We start from the raw sequence: 24,196 nt of genomic DNA, 5'->3' as shown, positions 1-24,196 counted from the left end.
ATGTGCCTCATCGAATGGTCGCCAACACATTTGCATTGCCCCTGAAGCTCAAACACATATCTGCTTCAGCCTACCATGTACTCGCTTTCTGTAAATTTGCAAATGTTGCACTGCAACTTTGAATCTCAGCAGCTCACCGTTTAACAGGGTTGAGCTCCCAAAGAGCAGTAAGCTTTTGATCTGGATTTATCTGTCGAGGCACTCATCCTCGTTACTGAGTGTGTATGGCAGGTCGGCAAAACATAAGAATATGAGACAAGGGCTACTTCCTCCTCACAAGCATTTATAAGAAAACACATAAGAATTAATATTTCAATTTTATGTTGAAGGTGTTCAATTTATATTTTAGTCCTTTCATTAAGTAATTCCTGTGTGTTTTAACCCAGGTCTGTTACAGTGGTGGTGCCTGAGGCCCCTCTACACCACAAACACAATCACTAAGGAGTGACTATACAAAATTAAATACAGTAGCGGTTATACCGAAATATCATACGATGATAATCTCTATTACTGCACCTTACCATTGGGTCAGGTCTCCTGTCTATCACTGGCAAAATGGAGGAACAAGTCATCAAGTCACACATTTCTGTATTTATGACCACTGATTTGAACCCGTCGCTGAAAACGGGAATGCTGAGACGTCTTTCAAACTGAAAAAGTTGAAGGTCAGTTCAAATGTTAGCAGTACCATGCCTTGTGTTATAAAATAGAGTTAGCTGCCAGCAGCAGGACATTTATTTCACAAATTGAGAAAAAAAAAGATAAATAATCATCTCCTCTCTTCTGAATTATTAATAAATCTCAAAATCCCATGAGCCTGGGATTTCTTGGAATTTACAAAATAATTATCTTGTAAATTTAGAGAAGGACAATACAATTGATCAAGTGAATGCATTACATCCTGTATCATAGATTTAAAGAATATTAGGCAGATGTTTTTTTCATGTAAAACTCTTATAGCTATACATAGCTTTAAGGGTTTTCAATAATGAATTCAATATCAAAGTCATAGGTGAACACATTAGGAAACATTTTTAGCCTTTTTCCACGTGGTTCCTCGTGGATGTTTAGCTCCATCTTTGGGCCCATACCGTGTTGTATCTGTATGTACCTACAGCCAGCAGCTGTCCTCATGAACAAATATGATCTTCTCATGTGACCAAACAATCACTTAGATGCTGCTTTACAAGCTTTAAATTTAAACTTGCAGGTGTTTTTTACGTTTAGCCAGAACCACCTTTACTTTCATTCATCTCCTGGCAAAAAATCAATTCCCCCAAATATCCGAGAATTCCTACAACTACATTAGCTCTGTATTTTGAACCTTTCTACAGTACAATACCGAAACCAATGTTTTATTTCTGTACATCAAAAGTAAAAGTGACAATTAAACAGAAAGGAAGTGAATGAATTGTCTGGACTGTAATCTAAAGCAGGACCTTCTTTTCCAAGTTTGATGATTTTAAAGTGAAGAAGCTTCTCAAATATTCAAGTACAGAACAAACAGTTTTCCTCATCAAGAGCAAAATAAATATTTCTGTCCACTGTAAATATCACTGTAAAATAAATGGACTTCTTGCAGCAGCTTGAATCAAGAGGTGACTTCACAGCTCAACCTTTATTTTAAGGTGCCGAGGGACTCAGCCTGGTTCCTATTTTTAGGCAATAGTTACCTGACAGCTCCACTGCAAATATGTGACAATGGGGAATAGAGAAAATACCAGACAACCCTTGCGCCTCCTCCCTGTGCTTACAGCATCCAGACTCAAAAATGGAGGTTGCAGGGTTGGCAAAATAATTCAGTACAGAGGGGGAGAGGAAAACTAAACATTATTGCACAAGAGTATCGTCCAATCTAGAGTTCAAAATTAACATAGAGGGTAAAATATTTGGTCATCAGTTATCTTTTTACCCAGAAATCTTTCTGGATCCATGGCCCAAAAATACTGATTGGACCCAAATCTGGAGGGCAAAGAAAAATAAGTAAACCTTACATTATTATCACCCTGTTGGGACATAAAAAAAAGATTATCAGATCAGTTTGTCTGTAAAGGGGTAGTGCTTGATATAAAAAACCATCTTGGGTTTTGTTGAAATGTGTCCTAACACCTGTTAACTGTGCCATTTGATATTGGCTAATACTGACATTTTCTTCTCCCGTTTCAGCAGATGCATGTCTGGCTTGTTGGCCAGCAAAAACGTAACACTCCGGATGCAGTGCTGATCCCCGACACTTACTGTAGGCCACGACACGGCAGCACACAGTAATAAACCGATTCCTTGCAATCCAAACGGCTTCTTGTAATCACCAAACCATCTGACATCAGAGTTTGGACATACATGTGTTTCTGGCCTACTTGTGACAATTTGTCTACACTGATTTTATTTACAGATTGTAGAGAGAGTCACAGGGTCAGTAAACCTGATATGGAAATGATGATATTAAGAAAAGTAAGTTTTATTTTTGTTTTGAAAGCAAAAATTGCTTAGGGCCTGTCAAAAATCATCTTTTTGGTTAAAACACACATTTTGATAATGTTAACCATTTATTTCTTAGGTTGCCAGAGCAGCTAGGGATCTCACGTATTTTGAGATTTTATTTAAAAAATACGGACCAATGTCTTTAATCTATCATCTTCCAAAAGATGAAGTAAAAGACTTGATAAATAAAACAATGTGTTGTAGACAGGGCTAGGATTAAATGGTAAATGGCCTGTATTTGTATAGCGCTTTACTCGTCCCTAAGGACCCCAAAGCGCTTTACATATCCAGTCATCCACCCATGCACACACACATTCACACACTGGTGATGGCAGCTACATTGTAGCCACACCCACCCTGGGGCGCACTGACAGAGGCGCCCCGGGGTGATGAATACAAATTTCTTCAAATTGTTTAATTAGTTCGATATATTGTGCCGCGGTTGTTACTCAAAAAAGTAATGTATTAAACATCACTTGTTAATTTTGTTAAAAGTAATGCAGTATTTTACATAATTCCTCACCACAGAAAGTCATTTGTTACAGTACTTTCATTACTCCATAAAATGACCTGGAATGCATTGTCTCATGATTACCAGTCAACAACACAGTTCCACACACCAACACAAATCCCACTGGGTCAGCATGCACTCAGCTTCATCATCACTGTGGGATCTCGGCTAGCTTTGCAAAACATGTGCTAGCAGTATAAAGTTGTTTCTGCCATTTTACTGTTACACACTTGTCCTTTTGGGCCATAAAAATAAAGGAAATGTCTCCTGTAGACGGCGGACGCACCACCATTTTCCTCGCAAGAAGACAAAAAAATCATGTTTGTTTGATCTTTTTTCCTTTCTATCGGCCCACGATGCAAATGTAATATGTGAATGTGTGTGTGTGTGTGAACATAATTAAATTCAAAACACATTCTAATTTTCTCAAACTGCTGCTGTGCATGACAACATGGCCACTGAAAGACTGGAGCTGTGTGTCTCATGTGTGTTGTAGACACTGCCATGAGCCAGATAAGAAGACTAAAGGATGCTCCATATGTCAATGCAAAGAAACGCAGCATGATAGGCAATCGAAATTTAGCCGAGCGCTGTCCCATCTCACACCTCCAATCATGGCTAATCAATGATGACAGCTGCATGTGCAAACCCTGTGGGTTGCCACAGTAACAGACAAGTGGGTTGATAACAGAATATTGAGCAAATGTCTTTAGTTTATTCCACCCTCCTTACCTTCTCCCACAAGACAAATCGATCTGTGTTATGAAAAGTTATGAGGCACAACTCTAGCATCTGCAGCATGTCTCACATCCTTGTGAAAGTTTAAGAGCTTCACAGAACTCTAAAAATAAAATAAAACCGCTCCTAAATAAGCACTTACGATGATGATGATGATGATCTTGAGGGTTTCTGATGGTTTCTTTACATATAAAGATATGCTGCCTATGCCTGTGTATGTGCATGCGCATCCATGTGTAACTGGCAAAAGTGTCAGTCTGACATCCTGCTTTTCCAAACAGAAAAGTTAATAGACATAATAGCAGTTCTTGCAATTCAGAATGGAGGTATTAACACTGGTAACCTGAGTCCTTTGTTACCGTAGTGTTGTCAGTTCTCCTTAGACTGTATCACGAGCCTTGGGAATAAACCTGTAAGCCCCCTACCTCATCTGTCCCAAGATAATAATATAATAATAATAATAAACTTTATTTATAAAGCACACTTAAAAACCAAGGGTATGCCAAGGTGCTTAACAAGTAAAATAGAGTATAGGAGGAGGATAATAGAAATAGGACCAAAGCAAGTACTAAATATGCAAGCAGGTAGCTGTCACTAATACATAAGAAGGCAACAGGTACAGAGCAAACAAGAATTTAAATGAGCATAGAAGTGCATGATATAAAATCATAAAAGAAATATTAACTAGAGGGAAAGGCAAGATTGAATAAGTGGGTTTTTAATCGTGATTTGAACAGTGCAATGGAATCAGATGCGCGGAGGTCGAGAGGAAGGGTATTCCACAGTACCGGGGCAGCCAGAGCAAACGCACGGTCACCCCGGGACTTCAGCCGAGAGCTGGGTCGGGTCAGAAGTAGTTGAGTGGCAGATCTGAGTGTTCTAGCAGGAGTATGTGGTTTGAGAAGTTCACTAAGATAACTTGGCGCTAATTTATTAATAGTTTTGAAAGTAAGGAGTAATATTTTAAATTGAATACGGTACTTTATGGGCAGCCAATGCAGGCTAGCTAGGACAGGGGTAATATGGCAAAATTTCCTGGTACCAGTCAAAAGGCGGGCTGCTGCATTTTGGACTGTTTGCAGTTTAAGAAGAAGAGAAGAGGGAAGACCATAGTACAAGGAGTTACAATAATCCAACCTGGAGGTCACAAAAGTGTGAATAAGCTTCTCCAGGTCCTCGTGCAGAACATAATGCCTAGCCTTAGAGATAAGGCGCAGTTGGTGGAAGCTAGATCTCACTACAGCAGACACTTGCTTATCGAGTTTGAGCGAGCTATCCAGCAGTGCACCCAAGTTACTGACATAGTCACAAGAAAAACTAGCAAAGGAACCCAGGGCAGCACAGAGTTGGGCACGAGGGATTTTACTGTTGAACACCACAATCTCAGTCTTCTTATCATTTAAAACAAGGGAATTACTCAGGAACCATTCTTTGACCTCCCGCATGCATTCTTGAAAGTAGTGCAGGGACACAGCAAGGTCGTCAGTAAGTTCAAAATAGATCTGTATGTCGTCGGCGTAACAGTGGAAGGCGATATTGTATTTTTCAAAGATTGTGCCTAGAGGGAGCAAATACAATGAGAAGAGAATAGGGCCTAAAACTGATCCTTGAGGCACACCACAACAGACCAGAGCGGAGGAAGAGGAGAAGGTGCCTAAGTTAACTGATAAGGATCTATCAGCGAGGTATGATTTGAACCAGTCGAGGGCAGTGCCTCTAATACCCACAGTGTGCTCAAGTCTTAGTAATAAAATGTTATGGTCCACCATATCAAAGGCCGAAGAGAGGTCCAGTAAAACTAGGTTTATATGTTGAATTGTCATTTATGCTTAGAAATATGTACTCATATATACTTTGATTTTTATAATCGATTGCATAATGATAGAGGTCTGATCCTTAGTAGTCTGCAAAGACTGTGTGTGCCTCCCAGAGTGTTCTGGCACACACATCCTAAGGTCATGAGAGAGGTCGTACCTTCTCTTACTGTTTTATGGTACGGTAAATACATCTATGTCTGCTTAGGTATAAGTGTCTTTTGTTTAGATGAACTGCTGGACTTCCAGGTCCAGCAGATCTAGGGGAGTCATTCACGGGGTCACATGCTTTTTGCCATTGTAGCAGATCCATCTGCTTCCGCTTATCCTTTTCAGGGTCGCGGGGGGGTGCTGGAGCCTATCCCAGAGGTCATAGAGCGAAAGGCGGGGTACACCCTGGACAGGTCGCCAGTCTGTCGCAGGACTAACACACAGAGACGGACAACCATTCACTCCCGCATTCACACCTATGGGCAATTTGGATAATAAAATGTTATGGTCTACCATATCAAAGGCCGAAGAGAGGTCCAGTAAAACTAGGACCATAGAGCGTCCAGTATCAGTGATTACAAGAATATCATTAAGAACTCTAACCAACGCTGTTTCAGTGCTATGCAATGGCTTAAAGGCAGATTGAAATTTCTCAGCAATATTGTTCGTGTCCAAGTACACCTGGAGTTGGGAGAGAACTAGTCTCTCCAGGATCTTGGACAAGAACGAAAGCTTAGAGATCGGTCTATAGTTTGAAAGGTCATAACAGTCAGAATTTCAGATGCACCATCTAACATGAGGCTTATCAGTCTGAATATCCATTAGAGTCAGCACTGACACTAGTGTTGATTGAGGCAAAAAACTTAAGCTCCAGACCACTAGGTTCACTGTCTGGATGCAAAACTTGTGATAATACAGTTACTGGCTGTCCGATGTGTCCCTTTAAAGTTCTTGGGAATCGAGCTGTTAATAGACACCCACTCCCTCCCCCTTTCCCAGAACATTAGAAATGTTATTCAGTCCCTATGTACCTCTCAGACTCTGAAGATGTGACCAGAGGGTTCCAGACATGAGGTAGCACTAGTAGTATTCCTCATAGTTCTTGGGATTGAGGCAGTAGAGGATTCCCCCACCGAAGGAAAAGATGGTGCCTCCCCAGGCCAGGCCGTAGCCCCAGTTAAATTCATGGTAGATCCTGAAGTTGATACTCTCGATGAACTTGACAGGGTAGAGGACCAAACTGCAGGCCTGGAGTACAACTGGATGCGATATACAGATTTTAGCAAAATTCTACGCATGCATGTAAAGCTGAAAATAAACTGGAATTAAAAAAAAAGGTTTATGTCTCAAACTGCACAAATTGACAATTAAATGGATAAAAGTTATATTTAAAATCCCACAAAGAAATTGTTCAAGTGGATATAGCAATTCAATCTTTGTAGCAGACAGTTTTGAACAGAAAACATCGTCTTGTGGATCATTAACATCAGTTAGTAAGTCCTGCTATCACCCAGAGTCAGTCTAAATGTAGCATATCCAATAAAGCCATGCAAAATTTTATCTTTACAATATAAAAATGATCTGAGTTACAGGTCTTTGATGTGCATTGGTGTTGGTTAAAATTTGACAGTATTTCAGTTTTCTTTTTATTTATTTACTTTATTATTATTTTAACGTCCCTCCCTGAGAGGTGGTGGAGGCTTTGTGTGTTTTCTGGGGCTTTTGCCCTTAGAGTCACCCAAGGCAAACTGATCATGGATGAGGGGCAGGACAAATAGTGATTGAGATGACCCCTATGAAAGAAAAAAAAAGTCAATGGAGCAGATTATCCTGCCTGGGATCAGGTTACTCCCTCCTGTGTTATGGCTGTTTTCTGTTGTCTTATGAAAACACTAATTGTACACATCCATGATGTTTCGAGTTGGGTATTTACCCATTAAATTTGACTCTCATCTGGAGAACTTTATGGCACCAGCTAATCTTACTCTTTATCTTTAAAAAATGTAATCCGATCCATTAAATATCATAAAAGCACCTCACAAAACTTGCGACATGGCGTAACCCAGCTCATAACCTTAGCACGTTGGGGCAGCATGCGTAACGTTATAGAGCAGCTGTGGCGTGCGAGACCTCTCGGCGGCCTGGCTGAGCATTTGGAGCCTCGCTACCAAACCGACATTTCATCTCTGAGAAAGTTTACCCAAGTTCATCTCTGAATGTTTGTAAAGCATTCCCACGTTAAGCTTAACAACCGAACAACCGATTTTGAAACCTTCTCCACTGAATAATCAGAACACTGATCAAGTTGGAGTGGGTGTAAAATTGATTTATTTGCAGGTTTTTCCCCAAAACTTGAAAAAATAAACTGATTTAAAAAGCTCAAAATTGGTCATTCTAAATTTTCTTGTATTTAGTCGATATTTAGATTCAATTTTTTTTTTATGTATGATTGAATCAAACAGTCCAGGCTGCATATTTCAAAAATATGCAAATACGAATACAAGTGGTATAAAATAAACAAGTCTTAAAGAGGTGTGAGTTGTGATCCATTATTCACTGAGAGTCCCTTTATAGTTCACCCAAAACATTCAGCCTCTGTATTGGCTCGTTTAAAACTGCTGTCCGCACCCCATCATGGAAACACCAGTACGAATAACAAGTAGCCACAGATGATTGATCTGTTTTCCAGGTTCTAAAATTATACATCATATAATGATTTTTGATGATTATTTAATTGAAGCATGGATGGTTTAAATTACCAAAACAGTTGTGTTCAAATCCATTGTGAAGAAATGGTAAAAATGCAGTCTTGCAAAAAAAACTAATTTGCTTTTACATCTTACAAAACTTACAAAAAAAGTATCAAAATTTGGTTTGATCAAGTATCATTCCTATCAACACATACTTTTAAAGGAATCCTTTGTTACTCACATTGAGGTATTTAAAAAATAAAAAAGCTAGCAATGTCAAATGTTAAAGCAAAATATCTTTGATTATCTTTGAGTACAGCACAAGGTCTAGTGGTACTAGAGGTGCTGCAGCTCATCACAGCACCCTCTGCCAAATACAACAAATAGATAAATCTGTTTAAACACTATTCTTGATGTTATTTGCCTACAAAATGTGTGATTTAGAATGTTGTGTTAAATAATCAAAAATACTATATCCCCCTTTGAAAGCGTCATGTAGAAGTGATGCATTTTGACTCTCACCAGCTAAATGTCCTCACAGACATTTTGAACACCTTGGACATCAGTGCCTCTCGTGACCTAAACTTCTCACCGCAAAGTTACACATGAAGTAATAGGAGCTGCACCCAGATGAAGGTAAAGCTGCCCCCACGAAGATTATCATTATAATTAATCAGTAATTTCAATGGCCTGCCTCTGTTGCAAAAGAGTACTTGTTCAACTTCAATTTTGGCTGTATATCAAGATGAACAGGTTTGTAGAGTTGTGCGACGAGACACAACGCTTCAACACACACATCCATAATGATGTCATATTCCAGTGATTTCATGAGCACTCATTTTTCATTAGTGCTTTGACTGCATTCATAATTATAACAAGTTGCACAGACTCTACAAATCTGTGAACCATCTCTGAACGAATAACACTTTAGTGCTCTCTCCCATTTCTCTGGTACCCACAGTAAGATCTTAAAAAAATGTCTGACAAGCAGCAAATCTAGCGTTGAAAAATCAAGCATTTCATGCCCCAAAATTGAAATTTTCCAATTATTCCTGGAGGTATGTATAGGTATGTACAATAGGTAGGTATATACATCAGTATTCTTGTGTATACTGACCTGCAGCAAAGAGCATGAAGGCAACAGGCGCGAAGAACCGCCGTCTCGTGCCAATGCACACAGCAACCAGAGCAACCAAGAATGACATCAGCACCAGGGCTCCACCCCCTAGCAACAGTGCCAGCGTAGCAACCTGCCAGTCTGTAAGGGCAAGGTGGACAAGAAAAGGAGAGATCGTAAGATGAAAGTAAGTAAAAGAACAGAAAATGCATTCACTGTGTGAGAGTAAAACTATGACCATGCTGTTTATATTGGGGAAAAAAACAATCACAAGTAAATAACTAATGTAAAACTAACACAAAAGCAGTGAGTTCAGTACACTGAGAAGGAGGTAAGCATAAGAGAAAATGGAACTACGACAAAGAGGAAAGGACTAGGAGATGAAAGAAAGGATACTGGGGAAGGACTTTTTATATTATTATACTAATATACAACTATTTTACTATGAAGGTGTCCAAGAATGAGACTAATAGAAAAGAATAACGGAGAGCCGGAAGAGAAGATGGAACTGGAAAACCGATACAGGAAGAAGGAAACAAAGCAGAAATTAGTATAACGTTACAAGGACAGGGGGCAAAATGAAAAGGGTTGCCAGCAGGATGGGAAAAGAGGATAGTGAAAGGAAAAGTGGAGGTGGAATGGGGAGGACCAGGAGATGAGTACAGTGCAAAGGATCTGGGGACCGAGAGGTGGTGAACAATATGAAGACAGAGAGTGCACTTAGTATGTCTAGGCCCACAAAAAGCCCGGACTAAAAAGCTTTGCTGGCAGGTTATCAAAAATCTTCCCATATTTATATGTTGTGGCTTGAACGACACTGAAATAATTCACACACATGCACACACCATATCACTATTATAAACAACACATTATCTTAAACTGATGATTATATTTCTTCCTACTCCACTTCAGACTTAATGATTGTCATTTCATTTAGATTCTGTTTATATTATTTCTTTTTCTTTTTTCCAGACACCGTGGGAGGCATATTTAAACTGGCCTCCATTAAAGCAGCACAAACTATGACTAAGTAAGTAAAACATCTGCAAAAGAAAGGTAAGCATTTTCATTTGGTTGTAAGTTAACCACACTAAGTAAACTACCAGTTTAAAAAAATACTTATGAAAATAAACAATGGGTCTGGTTGTAGCCAGTAACCTTTTGCAAAAATAAACTTGAAACATAGATTTTATAATGTTTTCAGTTTTTTACCAGCTTTAAAAATGGTTATTAGACTGGGGGTCTTCCCCAATAGAGCCAGATTTACTAAACAGGGCAAAAATAGCAAGGGAGTGCAACACCCAAAATAGTGCTATTAAGACTCAAGATATGCCTCATTATTTTCATAATGGGGTTCAAAGTCAACGTTGTCATCCGTCTGTGAAATTTCTGCAACAGAAGCCACAATATATTTAAAGGAACCTGACACAGAAAATGAAAGAGAAGTTTTGTTGGTGTTGCGTGACTTCTTTTGGTCGGATGTTCCAGGTCATCGGAGTTTGCAAAGAAAATCCAGAATTAGGTGTAATAAGTAATAACTGCAATAACTGCCACCATATCATTCTCTTCGCTTTATTTTACACGTTGAAAAAGGAACTACCAAAAATGTATATGCAATGTATATGGAAATAAAACATGAGAAAAAGGAGAAAGAGGGAGGAAAACAAAATAGAATGGGACAATGTGAAAACAGAAAAAGGCTGACGGATCTTGGTGACAACTGTAATTCAGTTTAAAGCAAAAAATAAATATAATATTTATTTTCAGCTTGCAGGATATACAGTGTCATTTTCTGAACACTTACTCGGAGAGCATGTAACACAAGTTTATTATTGCTGTACTGACAGGATTGTACCATCTACAACTGTAAAAGGTTGATTAAAGAAACGCACTTCCAACACCAAATCCAGTGAGTAAATACGGCTGATACAAGGTTATTTTTAATGTTTAAATATCATAGCTTTTATATACTTCAGATTTTTTTAATATAGTTCTTGATTAAACAGACTGATTTTAGCACACTTACAGTGCATAATTACATAAATTGTAAATGTACAAATTGTTTTCCATATGTACATAATTTAATGTCCTAAAAATTGGACTGGACAATTCTCACGTTTTTTGTTTTTATCATAAATAAGCCCAACCAATATTACATATTTATGTCTCTAAAAGAATGCAACAAACATAAAACCTAAAAAATAAAATGTGTTTTTAAATTTAAAAACAGAAAGCACATTTAATGAAATTAAGACTAGGCTATTGTTAGCAGTTTGTTAAAAAGTGGGAAAATGCACATATAGATATAGATATAAAGATATATGCATGTTATATGTGTGCCACTCTGAAAGCAACTTTGTACCTGTTAGCATTAATGGAGGTGGGATTTGAGTGCATTGGCATGGACCTAATTGGGCCAGTTCACTGGAGTACATGGGGATATAACTTCACCCAGTATGCCAGATTACCAGTCCAGCCCTGAATACATTTTCCTGGTGGACCAAGGCACTTTTGGGTTAATGGGTCGCCTGCGCATCAGCTGTACAAGCACTGACAGCAGGCCATTCATTCATTTTCATTACTGGCACTGAATTGCCCAGTCAGATCTCTTAATTCAATTGGTCCCTCCCTTACCTTTGATGAGTGCTCATGCACTTTGTAAAAAACGTTTAGTGTGCAAGACGTGGCAAGAAGCTGGAGAGCTGAGAGAAAACAAGGTGCCTGCTACACCGTGAACAGTAGTACCAGCAACAACTAGTAACCATGCCTCATTGTCACAGTAGCCTGCTGCTGCTAGCACTAGGTGTGGAGAAGTGAAGAAAAGACGGAGGAAGATGAAATTTACATGGTAAGATAATAGTAAAAAAATGAGAATAACTGTTTACTTTGGCTATGAGCTTCTGCTAATACCTAAAGTGTAGTTCTTAATTATTGTCCCATACTGCAGTGCAAATAAAAAGTAACTGAACAACAACGGCACCGACATAATTAAAACCTGTTTCAATATCAATAGTCAAACAAATGAATATATGCATAATATGTGTACATGATAGCAATAACGGTGGGACGCTTGAACCATTTGCTCTTGTACGTCAGCATCCATCACCAGCAGACTGATGAGATGGTGAAGCCTGAGTAAAACATCTGAGAGCAGAGCTACACACATTAGGAAGGTTATCACGTGAAAATCTTCTCCAGGTCCAGAAAGGTTAGCAGCAACTATACAAAAGAGGGGATAAACTCAGACCATTTTCACAGGGAGATAAAGTGCCTTGTGAACCTTCGTGGTTACATGGCGAGGGGAGGATGTTGGCTATGAAGGGGTGGAGCCACACAAGTATTTCACCTCAGCCTCCTTAAAACATGGAGAGAGGTGGAATCCGTTCCTCTGGTGAGCTTAGCAAAGGATTAAGATGACCTGGGGACTGAAGTGTCAAATTCAACTATTTCATCCTTTCTTCTTTGTGATGACCATCTAGGGCCAGTAGGCTAGGCTGGATGGCTCTCCAATGTAAAGTCGGTTGATGGGGGTATGTGGTGGGGTGTGGTTGGCTCAGCTGAAGGGGAGGGGTGGTGCAACAGGATCAGGGGAGGCTGGCCAGCGCAGTTGCCACTGATTGTCGAATCATGCCTCTACTATTTCATCAGCGCGCTGGGAAAGAGAGGAGAGTTGCACGGGAGCAATTGCAGTGAGCTGGGCAGATGAGAGAAAGAGTGGCTGCAACAGCTAGAAATAAGCACTATAAAGATTCACAGTTAATCACTGCTATGACCATTGTGTGTGTTGTGCTGGGTCAAACAGTAGCCAGACGTGTTACACCCCTCTTCAACAACTTGGTGCTAAGATTTAAAAGGCATTTAGGAAGGACTCTTCTGGCCTGAACACCCTTCGGAGAAAACACAGGTAAGAAACACAATCAGTAAAAATTTTCACTCATTAGGGTATAAATTGTTTTTCCTGCCAATTAAGGATAAACATCACACAAACCTTCACAGACACATCACACAAATGTTAAAATTATATTTTCTGTTGGCTTAAACAAACTTACCATACTAATAAGGATTTCTGTTGCTAGATAGACCTTCACCAATACCAGCTTTGAGACAGCCAACAAGGAAAAAACCCACGAGACAAATTATAGTTTTTGTAAAGGACCAAATATTCATGGTAATTTACATATTCACTGTTACATATTTACAAAAAAAGACAGTTGTTGGAATTAGCATATTCACTGCCTTCTTCTTGCTCTCATTTACACACACACACACACACACACACACACACACACACACACACACACACACACACACACACACACTTCTTAAAGGCAAACACACTGGTGGCTGCCAGTGCTACCCCTCAGCCTCCTAGTAGATGCACTGATGGTATAAATTTGAAAATCCTAGTTGAATTCCTACTGAAGTTATTGCATTCACAAGATTTTCAGAAAACTTGAACTCTGATCTTGATCTTAAGGTTGATCAAGGTCAGAGTTCAGGTCTCAGTTTCAACTGTGAAGTGAAGACTTTGAGCTGCAGGTTTGACAGGAAGAGTTGCTGCAAGAAAGCCATTGCTAAGATGTCAGAATAAGACAAAGAGGTTTGCCTGGGCCATGAAACACTCCCATTGCACTACTGAAGACTCGAAGAAGGTATTATGGACTGATAAATCAAAATTTGAAACCTTCAGTTCAGCACTCAGGATCTTTGTACGCTGTCAAGTAGGCTGGTTTCACAGTATGTGGTATCAACTGTCAAACATGGAGCAGTGGGATGGTCTGCACAGACTTTGACCAAGTGATGAAAACTGATGATCAAAAGGTTCGCCCTGAAACAGCGCTTTTGTATTGATTAGGGTCAGACACGACACTCACACAAAGGAAGAACACACACCGTTATTTGTGCCGAAAAGTTGCCGGAAAATTATTTTCCTGGTGGCTCATTACAACCCAGTGGCTGGTCACATGGGATATATAAAACTCTGAAATGAATAATGGCCCGAATTTATTGGCCAGGCATCCGGGTGGATGTGCACCAATCGTGCTCCAGAGTAGGAATTCTGATGCTGACTGACCAGGGCACATTGTTCATGTCTCACACACTAGAAGAATGGTATAAATTATTGGGCCTTAAATCTGTTTGTACCGGCGTCTACTGCCCTCAAACTGATGGGCTGGTTACACAGATATATCACCTCAACCTCCTAAGAGCATGGAGAGAAGGTGAAACCACTTCTATGGTGAGCTTGGTGAAGGAGAGAGATGAGTTGGGGACAGAGGTGCTAATTCCACCTCCTCCGCTTTCCTCCATTGCGATGACAATCTCACACAAGCCCAGAGAGTGGATGTTGCCACTTTTTAATAGCGTTTTGCGAATGTGTTTTCTCCTGGACAGCTGGGCAGAGCATATGCAGCGGGTCCCGGAGTCCCTGAGGCAGCCGGGGCTTATGGCCAACCCGAAGAAGTATGCACTTGGACAGAGTGAGGTACAGAATCTGGGGTACCACGTGAAAGGCGGGCAGGTGCGCCCCCACGTGTAGAAGACAACAGGCATCACATCCTGCCTATGTCCTAAGGCCATAAAAGAGGTGAGGTTGTTTTTGGTTATTGCTGCAGTTTCATCCCAAACTTTGTACCTGTCCTGTGCACTGCCTGGATTGATTACAAGAAGGCCTATGACTCAATGCCCCACAGCTGGATACTGGAATGCCTAGAATTGTACAAGATCAACAGGACCCTGAGAGCCTTCATCAGGAACTCAATGGGGATGTGGCGTACAACACTAGAGGCCAACTCCAAGCCCATAGCACAAGTCACCATCAAGTGCGGGATCTACCAAGGAGATTCTCTGTCCCCACTGCTGTTCTGCATAGGCCTGAACCCCCTCAGTGAGATCATTAACAAGACTGGCTACGGATACCGACTACGGAACGGAGCAGTTGTCAGCCACCTCCTGTACATGGATGACATCAAGCTGTATGCCAAGAGTGAACGAGACATCGATTCACTGATCCACACTACCAGGATATACATCAATGACATCGGGATGTCATTCAGGCTGGAGAAGTGTAGTCGGATGATAACAAAGAGAGGGAAGGTAGTCAGAACTGAGGGGATCGAGCTACCAGAAGGCAACATTGCAGACATAGAGGACAGTTACAAGTACCTGGGGATCCCGCAGGCGAATGGGAACCATGAAGAGGCCGCTAGAAAAGCTGCAACCACCAAGTACCTGCAGAGGGTCAGGCAAGTCCTGAGGAGTCAGCTGAGCGGTAAGAACAAGATCCGGGCCATCAACACCTACGCCCTGCCCGTGATCAGGTACCCTGCTGGGGTAATAGGCTGGCCAAAGGAGGAGATAGAAGCCACTGACATCAAGACAAGAAAGCTCCTTACCATGCATGGAGGGTTTCACCCCAAGTCCAGCACCCTGAGGCTGTACGCTAAGCGGAAGGAAGGGGGCCGGGGACTGGTGAGTGTCAGCACCACAGTCCAGGATGAGACAAGGAACATCCAAGAATACATTGGGAAGATGGCCCCAACTGACCGAGTGCTCAGTGAATACCTCAGGCAGCAGAAACCCAAGAAAGAGGAGGGAGACGAGGAACCATCATGGAAGGACAGGCCCCTGCACGGTATGTACCACCGGCAGATAGAGGAGGTGGCTGATATCCAGAAATCCTAATAGTGGCTGGACAAAGCTGGACTGAAAGACAGCACAGAGGCACTAATCATGGCAGCACAAGAACAAGCTCTGAGTACAAGATCCATAGAGGCTGGGGTCTATCACACCAGGCAAGACCCCAGGCTGTGTAAAGATGCCCCAGAGACAATCCAGCACATAACAGCAGGGTGCAAGATGCTAGCAGGCAAGGCATACATGGAACGCCATAACCAGATACAGACGGACAAAATGGTGGTGGCTAACCAACCGGACATAGTGGTGGTAGACAAACAGAAGAAGACGGCCGTAGTGATCGATGTAGCGGTTCCAAATGACAGCAATATCAGGAAGAAGGAACACGAGAAGCTGGAGAAATACCAAGGGCTCAGAGAAGAGCTCGAGAGGATGTGGAGGGTGAAGGTAACGGTGGTCCCCGTGGTAATCGGAGCACTAGGTGCGGTGACTCCCAAGCTAGGCGAGTGGCTCCAGCAGATCCCGGGAACAACATCGGAGATCTCTGTCCAGAAGAGCGCAGTCCTGGGAACAGCTAAGATACTGCGCAGGACCCTCAAGCTCCCAGGCCTCTGGTAGAGGACCCGAGCTTGAAGGATAAACCGCCCGCAGGGGTGTGCTGGGTGTGTGTATAAACTAGCTTGTTACACTCTTACTGCAAGCTAACAAGATAAAACTTTCAAATGTACAAATTATCGTACCATTTTTACACAAAACAAAAGATAATAATTATTTTATCGTCACTCATACTTACAGACATATGTTGTCCAAGGCATAAACATTTTAAGGTCTGTATCAGCTTAGAACAATAACATTTCTGCATCACTTTCTGCCATCTTTGAATTTTTCACGGTCTCATTTTTCCTTTCCCAAAGTAGTCAAACCTATATTACAAAGCAGCCACTAGAGGGAGCTCTAGGGCAGTTTACAACCGTAATAACCAGTTTACCTTATAAAAGGCAGAACAATATATATGAATGAGAGAGCGAGAGGGAGAGAGATTTTAGCCTTCAGCCGCTAGCATTCCTCCACCCCCCCATCTTTGTGTCATTTATGACACCACACAAAGCTCGAGTGTGTTTTCGGACCGTGCAAATGCCTTTTCCTAACATACTCCCAGAGTGTGTGTGTGTGTGTGTGTGTGTGTGTGTGTGTGTGTGTGTGTGTGTGTGTGTGTGTGTGTGTGTGTGTGTGTGTGTGTGCAGATGTGTTGACTATGGTAGTTGGGGTTTTAGGTGGTGGATTCACTGTCTGTCTGCCATAGAGCTGTATGCCACATCATTTCCCATTCTTCATTCAGCCACTACAAATAGAACAGGCGTCTCTGGGGGGCTCACTGAGAGCAGAGATGGAGCTGAAGAAGGAGAGTGGAAGGGGAAAGAGAGAAGGGTGTGAAGGAAATACTAGAGAAGTTTGACCCACGAGAAAACAGAACAGAGAAATGGAGATGGGAGGGGTGAGGGAAGGGAAGAATGGTAAAACTACAAAGGGGTAATGATTAACATTAGAAATGTATCGCTAAATCCTTTAGGGAGGAAAGGACAGTAATGATGAAGCAAAGGAAAATATAACACAACAAAGAGCCAGACAGCATTTATACAAGGTTTTACGTCTTCACACTGACTTATTGTGAAACAAGACAAATCTGATTTCCAATTAAATCACTACAATTAAGTGACTATAGTAATCTAGGCTCAAATTCTGCTATTTTGTATACATTAGGTATATAATTCAGTTCAATTCAATTTTATTTATATAGCGCCAAATCACAACAGCAGTCGCCTAAAGGCGCTTTATATTGGACATGTACAGAGAAAAACCCACCAATCATATGACCCCCTATGAGCAAGCACTTTGGTGACAGTGGGAAGGAAAAACTCCCTTTTAACAGGAAGAAACCTCCAGCAGAACCGCTGATTCTGATGTTTCGGTGTGTCTGCACTTTGTGTTTCTGTCCTTTTTGCGCCGATTCTGAAGCTGTTAGTTTTATCTCTCTCCAAACAATATTGACTGAACCAGCAGCAAAAGAAGATCCAAACTACGCTTCACATAGACATCGTCGTGAATTCCCTCTGACTTTTGCTGTTTTGCTTCCACCAGGATAAAATCACACTTCATGCAGAGCTCGGGGTCTCTCCCTCTCTCTCTCTGTACCTCAAGAACAGTTTCCCGTCTAAAAATCAGTTTTCTGCATTATTTGTTTGCTTATTATGCACAAGTCTTCTGTTGTTTACAGCGCTGTCGGCCGCTGTTTTTTTCCTTTTACTTACTTCTGAAAAGAAAGCCTCATTTCTACCATTCAATAGGCTGCTGAACAAATTTAAACTTTTTAAAATTACGCAAAACTGCAAAACACTTGGCTGTGTCTCTAATAAAGCCTCTGCAACTTTGCTCTGCTTCACTTCAGCAGCATCAGCTAATGTTCATATGTTGATTACGGTAATGGTTTTCTTTCGTTTTTGATCTACTGCAGAATATTTGTATAAAATCCCAGGCCAGGAAAATCTCCTTCACGTTTTTCTGTGTTTTATCCTCAGCTACACAAAGGCATTTGCTGTGTTGCTTACACCTTTGATAAAGTCTCGCAAATGTCAGCTTTCTTTTTATAGATATATAAAATATGGAAATGTACTGATATGTGATCAGAATTATAATATTTCTGACTGTCTGAGGCAAAATTTCCCCGATTCAAATCGAATCGAATTGTATTGTGGATCGAATTGATTCGGGACCTTGTGAATCGGAATCGAATCGATTCTAAAAATCAGTGGCGATACCCAGCCCTACTTAAAAGTAGAGATAGTGTCTGTCTCCCGAATCCCAATGAAGGGAAGCCAATACTGGAGAAATCTGCTCTCTCTTTCTAGTCCCTGTCAGGACTCTTGCTGCAGCATTTTGGATTAACTGAAGGCTTTTCAGTGAGTTTTTAGGACTTCCTGATAATAATGAATTGCAGTCGTCCAGCCTGGAAGTAATAAATGCATGAACTAGTTTTTCAGCGTCACTCTGAGACAGGATATTTCTAACTTTAGAGATGTTGCACAAATGGAAGAAAGAAATGTAAGAAAGTCTTACATATTTGTTAGATACCATATTTCTAAGATTTTCAGGGCCGAGTACAATAACCTCAGTTTTATATGAATTAAGAAGCAGAAAGTTAGCGGCCATCCAGGTCTTTATGTCTTTAAGACATTCCTGCAGTTTAACTAATTGGTGTGTGTTATCTCGGATTTATAGATGTATTTCTCCATAGCCTCTCGCTCAGGGAGGGAGAGGCTATAGAGACGACTGGTTGGCAATGGAGCGCCGGGGAGCAGGTCAATAGCACAGTCGTAAGGATGGTGCAGAGGGAGTGACTGTGCAAGGTCTTTGCGAAAACCCTCAGCAAGGTCATGATAAACCGAGGGAACGTTGGCTAAGTCGGAAGACGCTGGCGGCTCCGATGGAGAGGCCACCCAGCTGGAAGTGGAGGTAGTTTTTAGGCAAGTCATGTGGCACTCCTCCGCCCACCCAGTGATGCATCCCTTCTGCCAATTGATATGTGGGTTGTGTTGTTGAAGCCAGGGATGCCCCAAAACTAGCAGTGTTTGAGTGGCTCGGAAAACAAAAAACAAATCTCTGACAGTGTGCCAGGTTTTGGAAACGTGCGTAATGTCGGGAAGACACTGTCCTGACAAGGCGGCGACACGCAGGGCATGAGGTAAGGGGTCCAGATTCAGAAAGAGCTGCAGAGCTAATTCTGAGTCAATAAAGTTCATGACAACATGTGACCCAGTAGCAATCCTCAAAGCATCTGCCATTTTTAGACTTTGGTTTTTGACTTTTCAGAACGTGCTTCTGATGATGTCTTGATCACATGGGAAACTTTTCCAATTTGCAGTGAGCTTCCCCTACATTTTCCAGTTTCATGTGCTCTTGCACTCTCTCTCTCTCAGACAGTGAGGGAGTTCTGCTGAAGAGCTTACGACCATATTCCAGGTTGTGAAATTATCTTGAAGGGTCACTTAGTGCATTGCACTAAGACACAAGGGAATCCTGACCAAACTATGACAGAAGGGATATGCTTATAATTGCAACTGCAATTATTGATACAGCTAACTGTATCAACCCATGTGTCATAATTGTCAAACATCCATCAAATTTGAGAAAATTTCAATCTGGACCCAAATCAATGTTTGAATTAAAAGTATTTTATGTAAATAAAAGACATATCACCAGTTCTGAGCGCAGGCTAGGAGGCCAGCAGTGGAGACTGAGCTGTTTTTGGGGAGAATCTGGAGGCGGAGCAGAGGTCTCTCCAGAGGTCCCTCTTGTAACTGTTGATGGAGGCAGCGAAGACTTCCCGTAACATGAGAAAAGGGGGCCCACTTGGCTGGGAGGCAGCAAAAGGGAAGCAAAGGTGAAAACCAGCAGTGGAGACACAACCACAAGGTGGGCTTACTGACTGGGGAGGCTGGACAAATGCAAGCAGCACAGCCCACCTGGGAGCTTAGCTGGAGACAGGAGGGTCCCATCTCCTCTGCCAGTGTTGAGGAGATGGGATCCTTAAGTGGGTTTTGCTGGTGCTGGTGGACAGCATCGGCAGATTAGATGGGACTCCACAAGGAGCTTGAGAAGGGTACAACCAAAAGAAGGGAAGGCTGCGATGAAGGAGATGGAGCCCAATAGGAGATATGGTTGAATGTCAGTGATGCAGGTTGAGTTTCAGAGGAGAACAAGGAGGTTTATCCAGGTTACAGAACTGTGTGTGGGTGAGGTGGACCTACACATACATTGGCAGGTGATTTTGATGCTGTATCTGTTTTTCTTTGTGAGTAGATCAGGCAGATTTAATCATACTATTCAACTCAGCTAACTTTGTGAAATGTCGACATCCAACTCAGTGAGTATGCTGCAAATCTGCCCACTGTAGCTACATATTCAAGAACAAAGGAGGCGAAGAAAGCATTTTCCCAATGATGAGTTCAGATTTACTTCAATATGAAAAGAAATTAAAACGTGATTGTAAATGACGAGCAGAAAAGAGAAACTGCAAGGGAAAGCAAGAGCAACTGACACATAAAGGGTGTGATGTATATTTAAGATCAATATTTGTGGTGGAAAGATACTCATACGACACAGAACCTTCGCAATGGATATCTAATTAAGGAGAACTGGTTAGGTCTCTGAGAGTGAATAGGTGTGTGTGTGTGTGTGTGTGTGTGTGTGTGTGTGTGTGTGTGTGTGTGTGTGTGTGTGAAGAAAAGATGAGACACTCACACAAACATTAAGTGAATGTGTGTGTTCCCAGGTCCAGGGGGAGATGGAATGGAGATGCAACTACAGAGAAATCAGAGTGTGACATGAAATATTCAGCTGGGCTTCTGAGGAGAATGTCCAGAAATAGGTCATCTCAACATGGTAGCTTCTGATTGGCCCAAAACACACACACTGATTTAAACGCTGACATACAGATTTTTTGTCACACAAAGACAGACACACAATCCATCACACACACACACACTCGTGATCTCATCCCACCCACAGAGAGAGCAGCGTAGACTTCTGGATTGGTTCCAGGTAGATGTATCTATGCGACAGAAGATTTTGAAGATTTTTTAATACCCCAGTAAGCTCCTGCTTTCACACTGGCTGTAAATACAGCCACTTTCAATTTAGTTAAAACAATGCGTGTGAACTGTTGTTGCCCTGGAAACAAATCCAACATTGATGATCAACCAATACTCTCTTGCCAAGAAGTGCAAGACCTCTCCTGGACCTGAGAACAAGGACGCGTTCCCAACAACTATAGAATGGGGATAAAAATTAAAAGAGTGAGATAGGATGAAGTCATTAGCTGTGAGCCAGCACTTCTCCCCTCCACTACACCTTCCTTTTTTGTATATTGTTGACAAATTAATTCATTTAGAACTGACAAGTGGCAACATCCATAAGTGCAGGTGACAGCTGTGGCACTTTCGAAATCACGCAAATTAATTGCCTAAAAAACAGACAAAGAAAACAAATGCTTACAGTAAAGAATAAAAAGCTAGTGGGTGTTTTGCAGTTTAATAGTATATTATTTTCAGATTATCAAAAATAGTTGTCGAGTAAGTTTCAGATCATTAATCTTTATTGTTTTAAGTCTAATGTAATTTTATACAGCTCCCTGACTTGTTGGTTCCAGCTATCGTGTGTGCTGAACAACATCTTAGTTATCACGTTTAAGCTATCGCATTTACAAACGCATTGTGAAGTGAGCTCTAACCGTACATAAGACATCCACTTTACCCTCACAATAATTCATCTGGAGATCCCAGAAGAGACAGAGACTGGCGAGCTGTGTCAGGGGGACGCTCTCTTATGGCAGTGGGCAGTCAGAGTACGAGCCAGGATGATAACTTTCTCTGGCTATTAGAGTCGACAGGATCTGGGTATTCTCCACCACAACTCCTTTATTATGATCAGCTTCAGCATCAGTTTTCGCTGTTATTACGAACAGCTCTTTGTTACACAAAGCTCCTGTTAGTGCACATTAGAAAACATAACCACGCTCTAACATCTTACCTGAAACAGGTGATTTTATTTATTTATTTTTTCATAAACCCAAACAACATCGATACCCCCTTCCATTCATTACCTGAGTCCAGAGTGCTGCTGCACTGCCAGTTCTCGCTACTCGCTGGCTTCCAGCAGGACTCCCACAAGGACAGGTAGTACTGGTCGTCGGCAGTCACCCAAGCCGGGCTCATCACGGCTCCTATGTCCAAGCAAAGCGCCAAGAAGACGCACACCAGCCCGACAAGCTTCAGCGGTGTCAGTGGGGAGCTTCGCGCTGACCCCTCCGTCTCGGGTACAGCAGACGCCATGGCGGGACTGGAGAGGCGAAGAGGGCTCGAAACAAGGGGAGGGTGTGTGTGGGTGTCCTATGAATGTTTTGATGTATCCGTCCCTCACGCTGTTTGGAGGTCGAATGCGAAAGTCGGTCGGGCAAGTCCCAGCAGTGTTGTTACTGCAGCCAGACGCTGCGCCTGTGGGAACAGCCGCCGCCGAGTGCCGGTTCTGACAAAACGTCCTACTTTGGCAAAACGTCCTACTGTAAGTAGTTTATGCACATTTCTGCTGTCACAGGGTCATTCCAGCACAAATATAAGTAGGTATGACGGTTTGCCACTTAACTTTGCCCATCAGAGTATGCTTGTAGCTCGTAATTATAAAGCCAGGACGGTTTGCCACTTCATTTTAGCCGTTAAAGTATGCTTGTAGGTCACATTCACAAAGGTAGCATGGTATGTGTGTAGCTGTTATTAACAAAAGTAAGATGATTGCCACTGAATTCTAGCTGTAAAATTATGCTTCTAGCTCATATTCACAGAGGTAGGATGCTTCGCCACTGAATTTCGTGTTGTGCGCATGCGTAGAAACAACGGGTAGGATGGTTTGTCAGGTAGGATGGATTCCCAGAACACCGGCGATCTCTATCGCTTATAGCGCTGACGTCAAGGCTTGGGGGAATCAGCAGGTGATACGGGTCCTAGAGAGAGAGAGACCTCTATTAATTACGGTATAGACATGCTGTGTGAACGAGGAGCCTGGTTAGGCTCAAGAAATCTTACACTAAATCTTTAGATATAAAAAAAAAATCACAAAAAACACAGGTTAGCCAGTTTCAGCTGTCAAATGCCCAGTAAACAAGCTGATAATTGTTGACGTTTCATTGGTTGACAGTCATTTTATTTGACCCAACTTAATTTGGCCACTCGGGGGCAGCAGATACAAAAACAACCCTGACATATAATCACCTGGTCAGTATGTTCACCCTCTGTTCAGTTTTCAACCTTTATTTAAATAAAACAAACATTCAGACTGCATTTATAAAACAAGTTCATTACAATGACTTGTTTTAAAAATACAGTCTACAGCAACATAAACACACGCACACACACAAAACAGGTTATTTGACAGTCCATCTTGATAACTAGTTAGATTTACTAAAATACACTCTTGTCTGTTTAGTTACTTCAGTAAACAGCTTTTGTTTTAAGCTTGTTCTTTTTTTAGCTAAAGTCAGCATCACGTTTTATGACACAATTTATGGATGTATGGATGGACACAATACTCTAAACTAGTATTTACTGATAAAACCAAAGCTCAGCCATCTCATCATAAATATATGAATAAATATTGTAAATATTGCCAC

At 41.6% G+C, this 24,196-nt stretch overlaps 1 protein-coding gene and 1 long non-coding RNA gene across 2 annotated transcripts in view; one reads left to right on the top strand and one right to left on the bottom strand.

Annotated features, from left to right (window-relative positions):
* LOC309700347 overlaps positions 1-24,196 on the top strand; it is a 227,684-nt gene that overhangs the window by 166,471 nt on the left and 37,017 nt on the right. The window lies entirely within an intron of this gene.
* LOC309700344 (transmembrane protein 47-like) lies at positions 1,953-24,046 on the bottom strand. Its single transcript, XM_082523869.1, has 4 exons — positions 22,637-24,046; positions 9,343-9,483; positions 6,567-6,794; positions 1,953-1,962 (listed from the first exon to the last, which is right to left on the bottom strand). The coding sequence occupies exons 1-3, from the start codon at positions 22,863-22,865 to the stop codon at positions 6,616-6,618; spliced, it is 549 nt and encodes a 182-aa protein (XP_082379995.1). The 5' UTR covers positions 22,866-24,046; the 3' UTR covers positions 1,953-1,962; positions 6,567-6,615.

The sequence above is a fragment of the Aulonocara stuartgranti genome (assembly GCF_965226115.1).
Source record: "Aulonocara stuartgranti genome assembly, chromosome: 23".
Classification (NCBI taxonomy): domain Eukaryota; kingdom Metazoa; phylum Chordata; class Actinopteri; order Cichliformes; family Cichlidae; genus Aulonocara; species Aulonocara stuartgranti.
The sequence above is the reverse complement of the archived record's forward strand: the minus strand, read 5'-3'. Positions and strand labels throughout refer to the sequence as shown.

Excerpts from the sequence above, each read along its gene's own strand:
- LOC309700344 (XM_082523869.1), bottom strand. The coding sequence starts at position 22,865 with ATGGCGTCTGCTGTACCCGAGACGGAGGGGTCAGCGCGAAGCTCCCCA. Across the intron at positions 9,484-22,636 it reads CAGCAGCACTCTGGACTCAG|ACTGGCAGGTTGCTACGCTG; the intron begins GTAATGAATGGA and ends TTGCCCTTACAG. Across the intron at positions 6,795-9,342 it reads CTTCATGCTCTTTGCTGCAG|TTGTACTCCAGGCCTGCAGT; the intron begins GTCAGTATACAC and ends TATCGCATCCAG.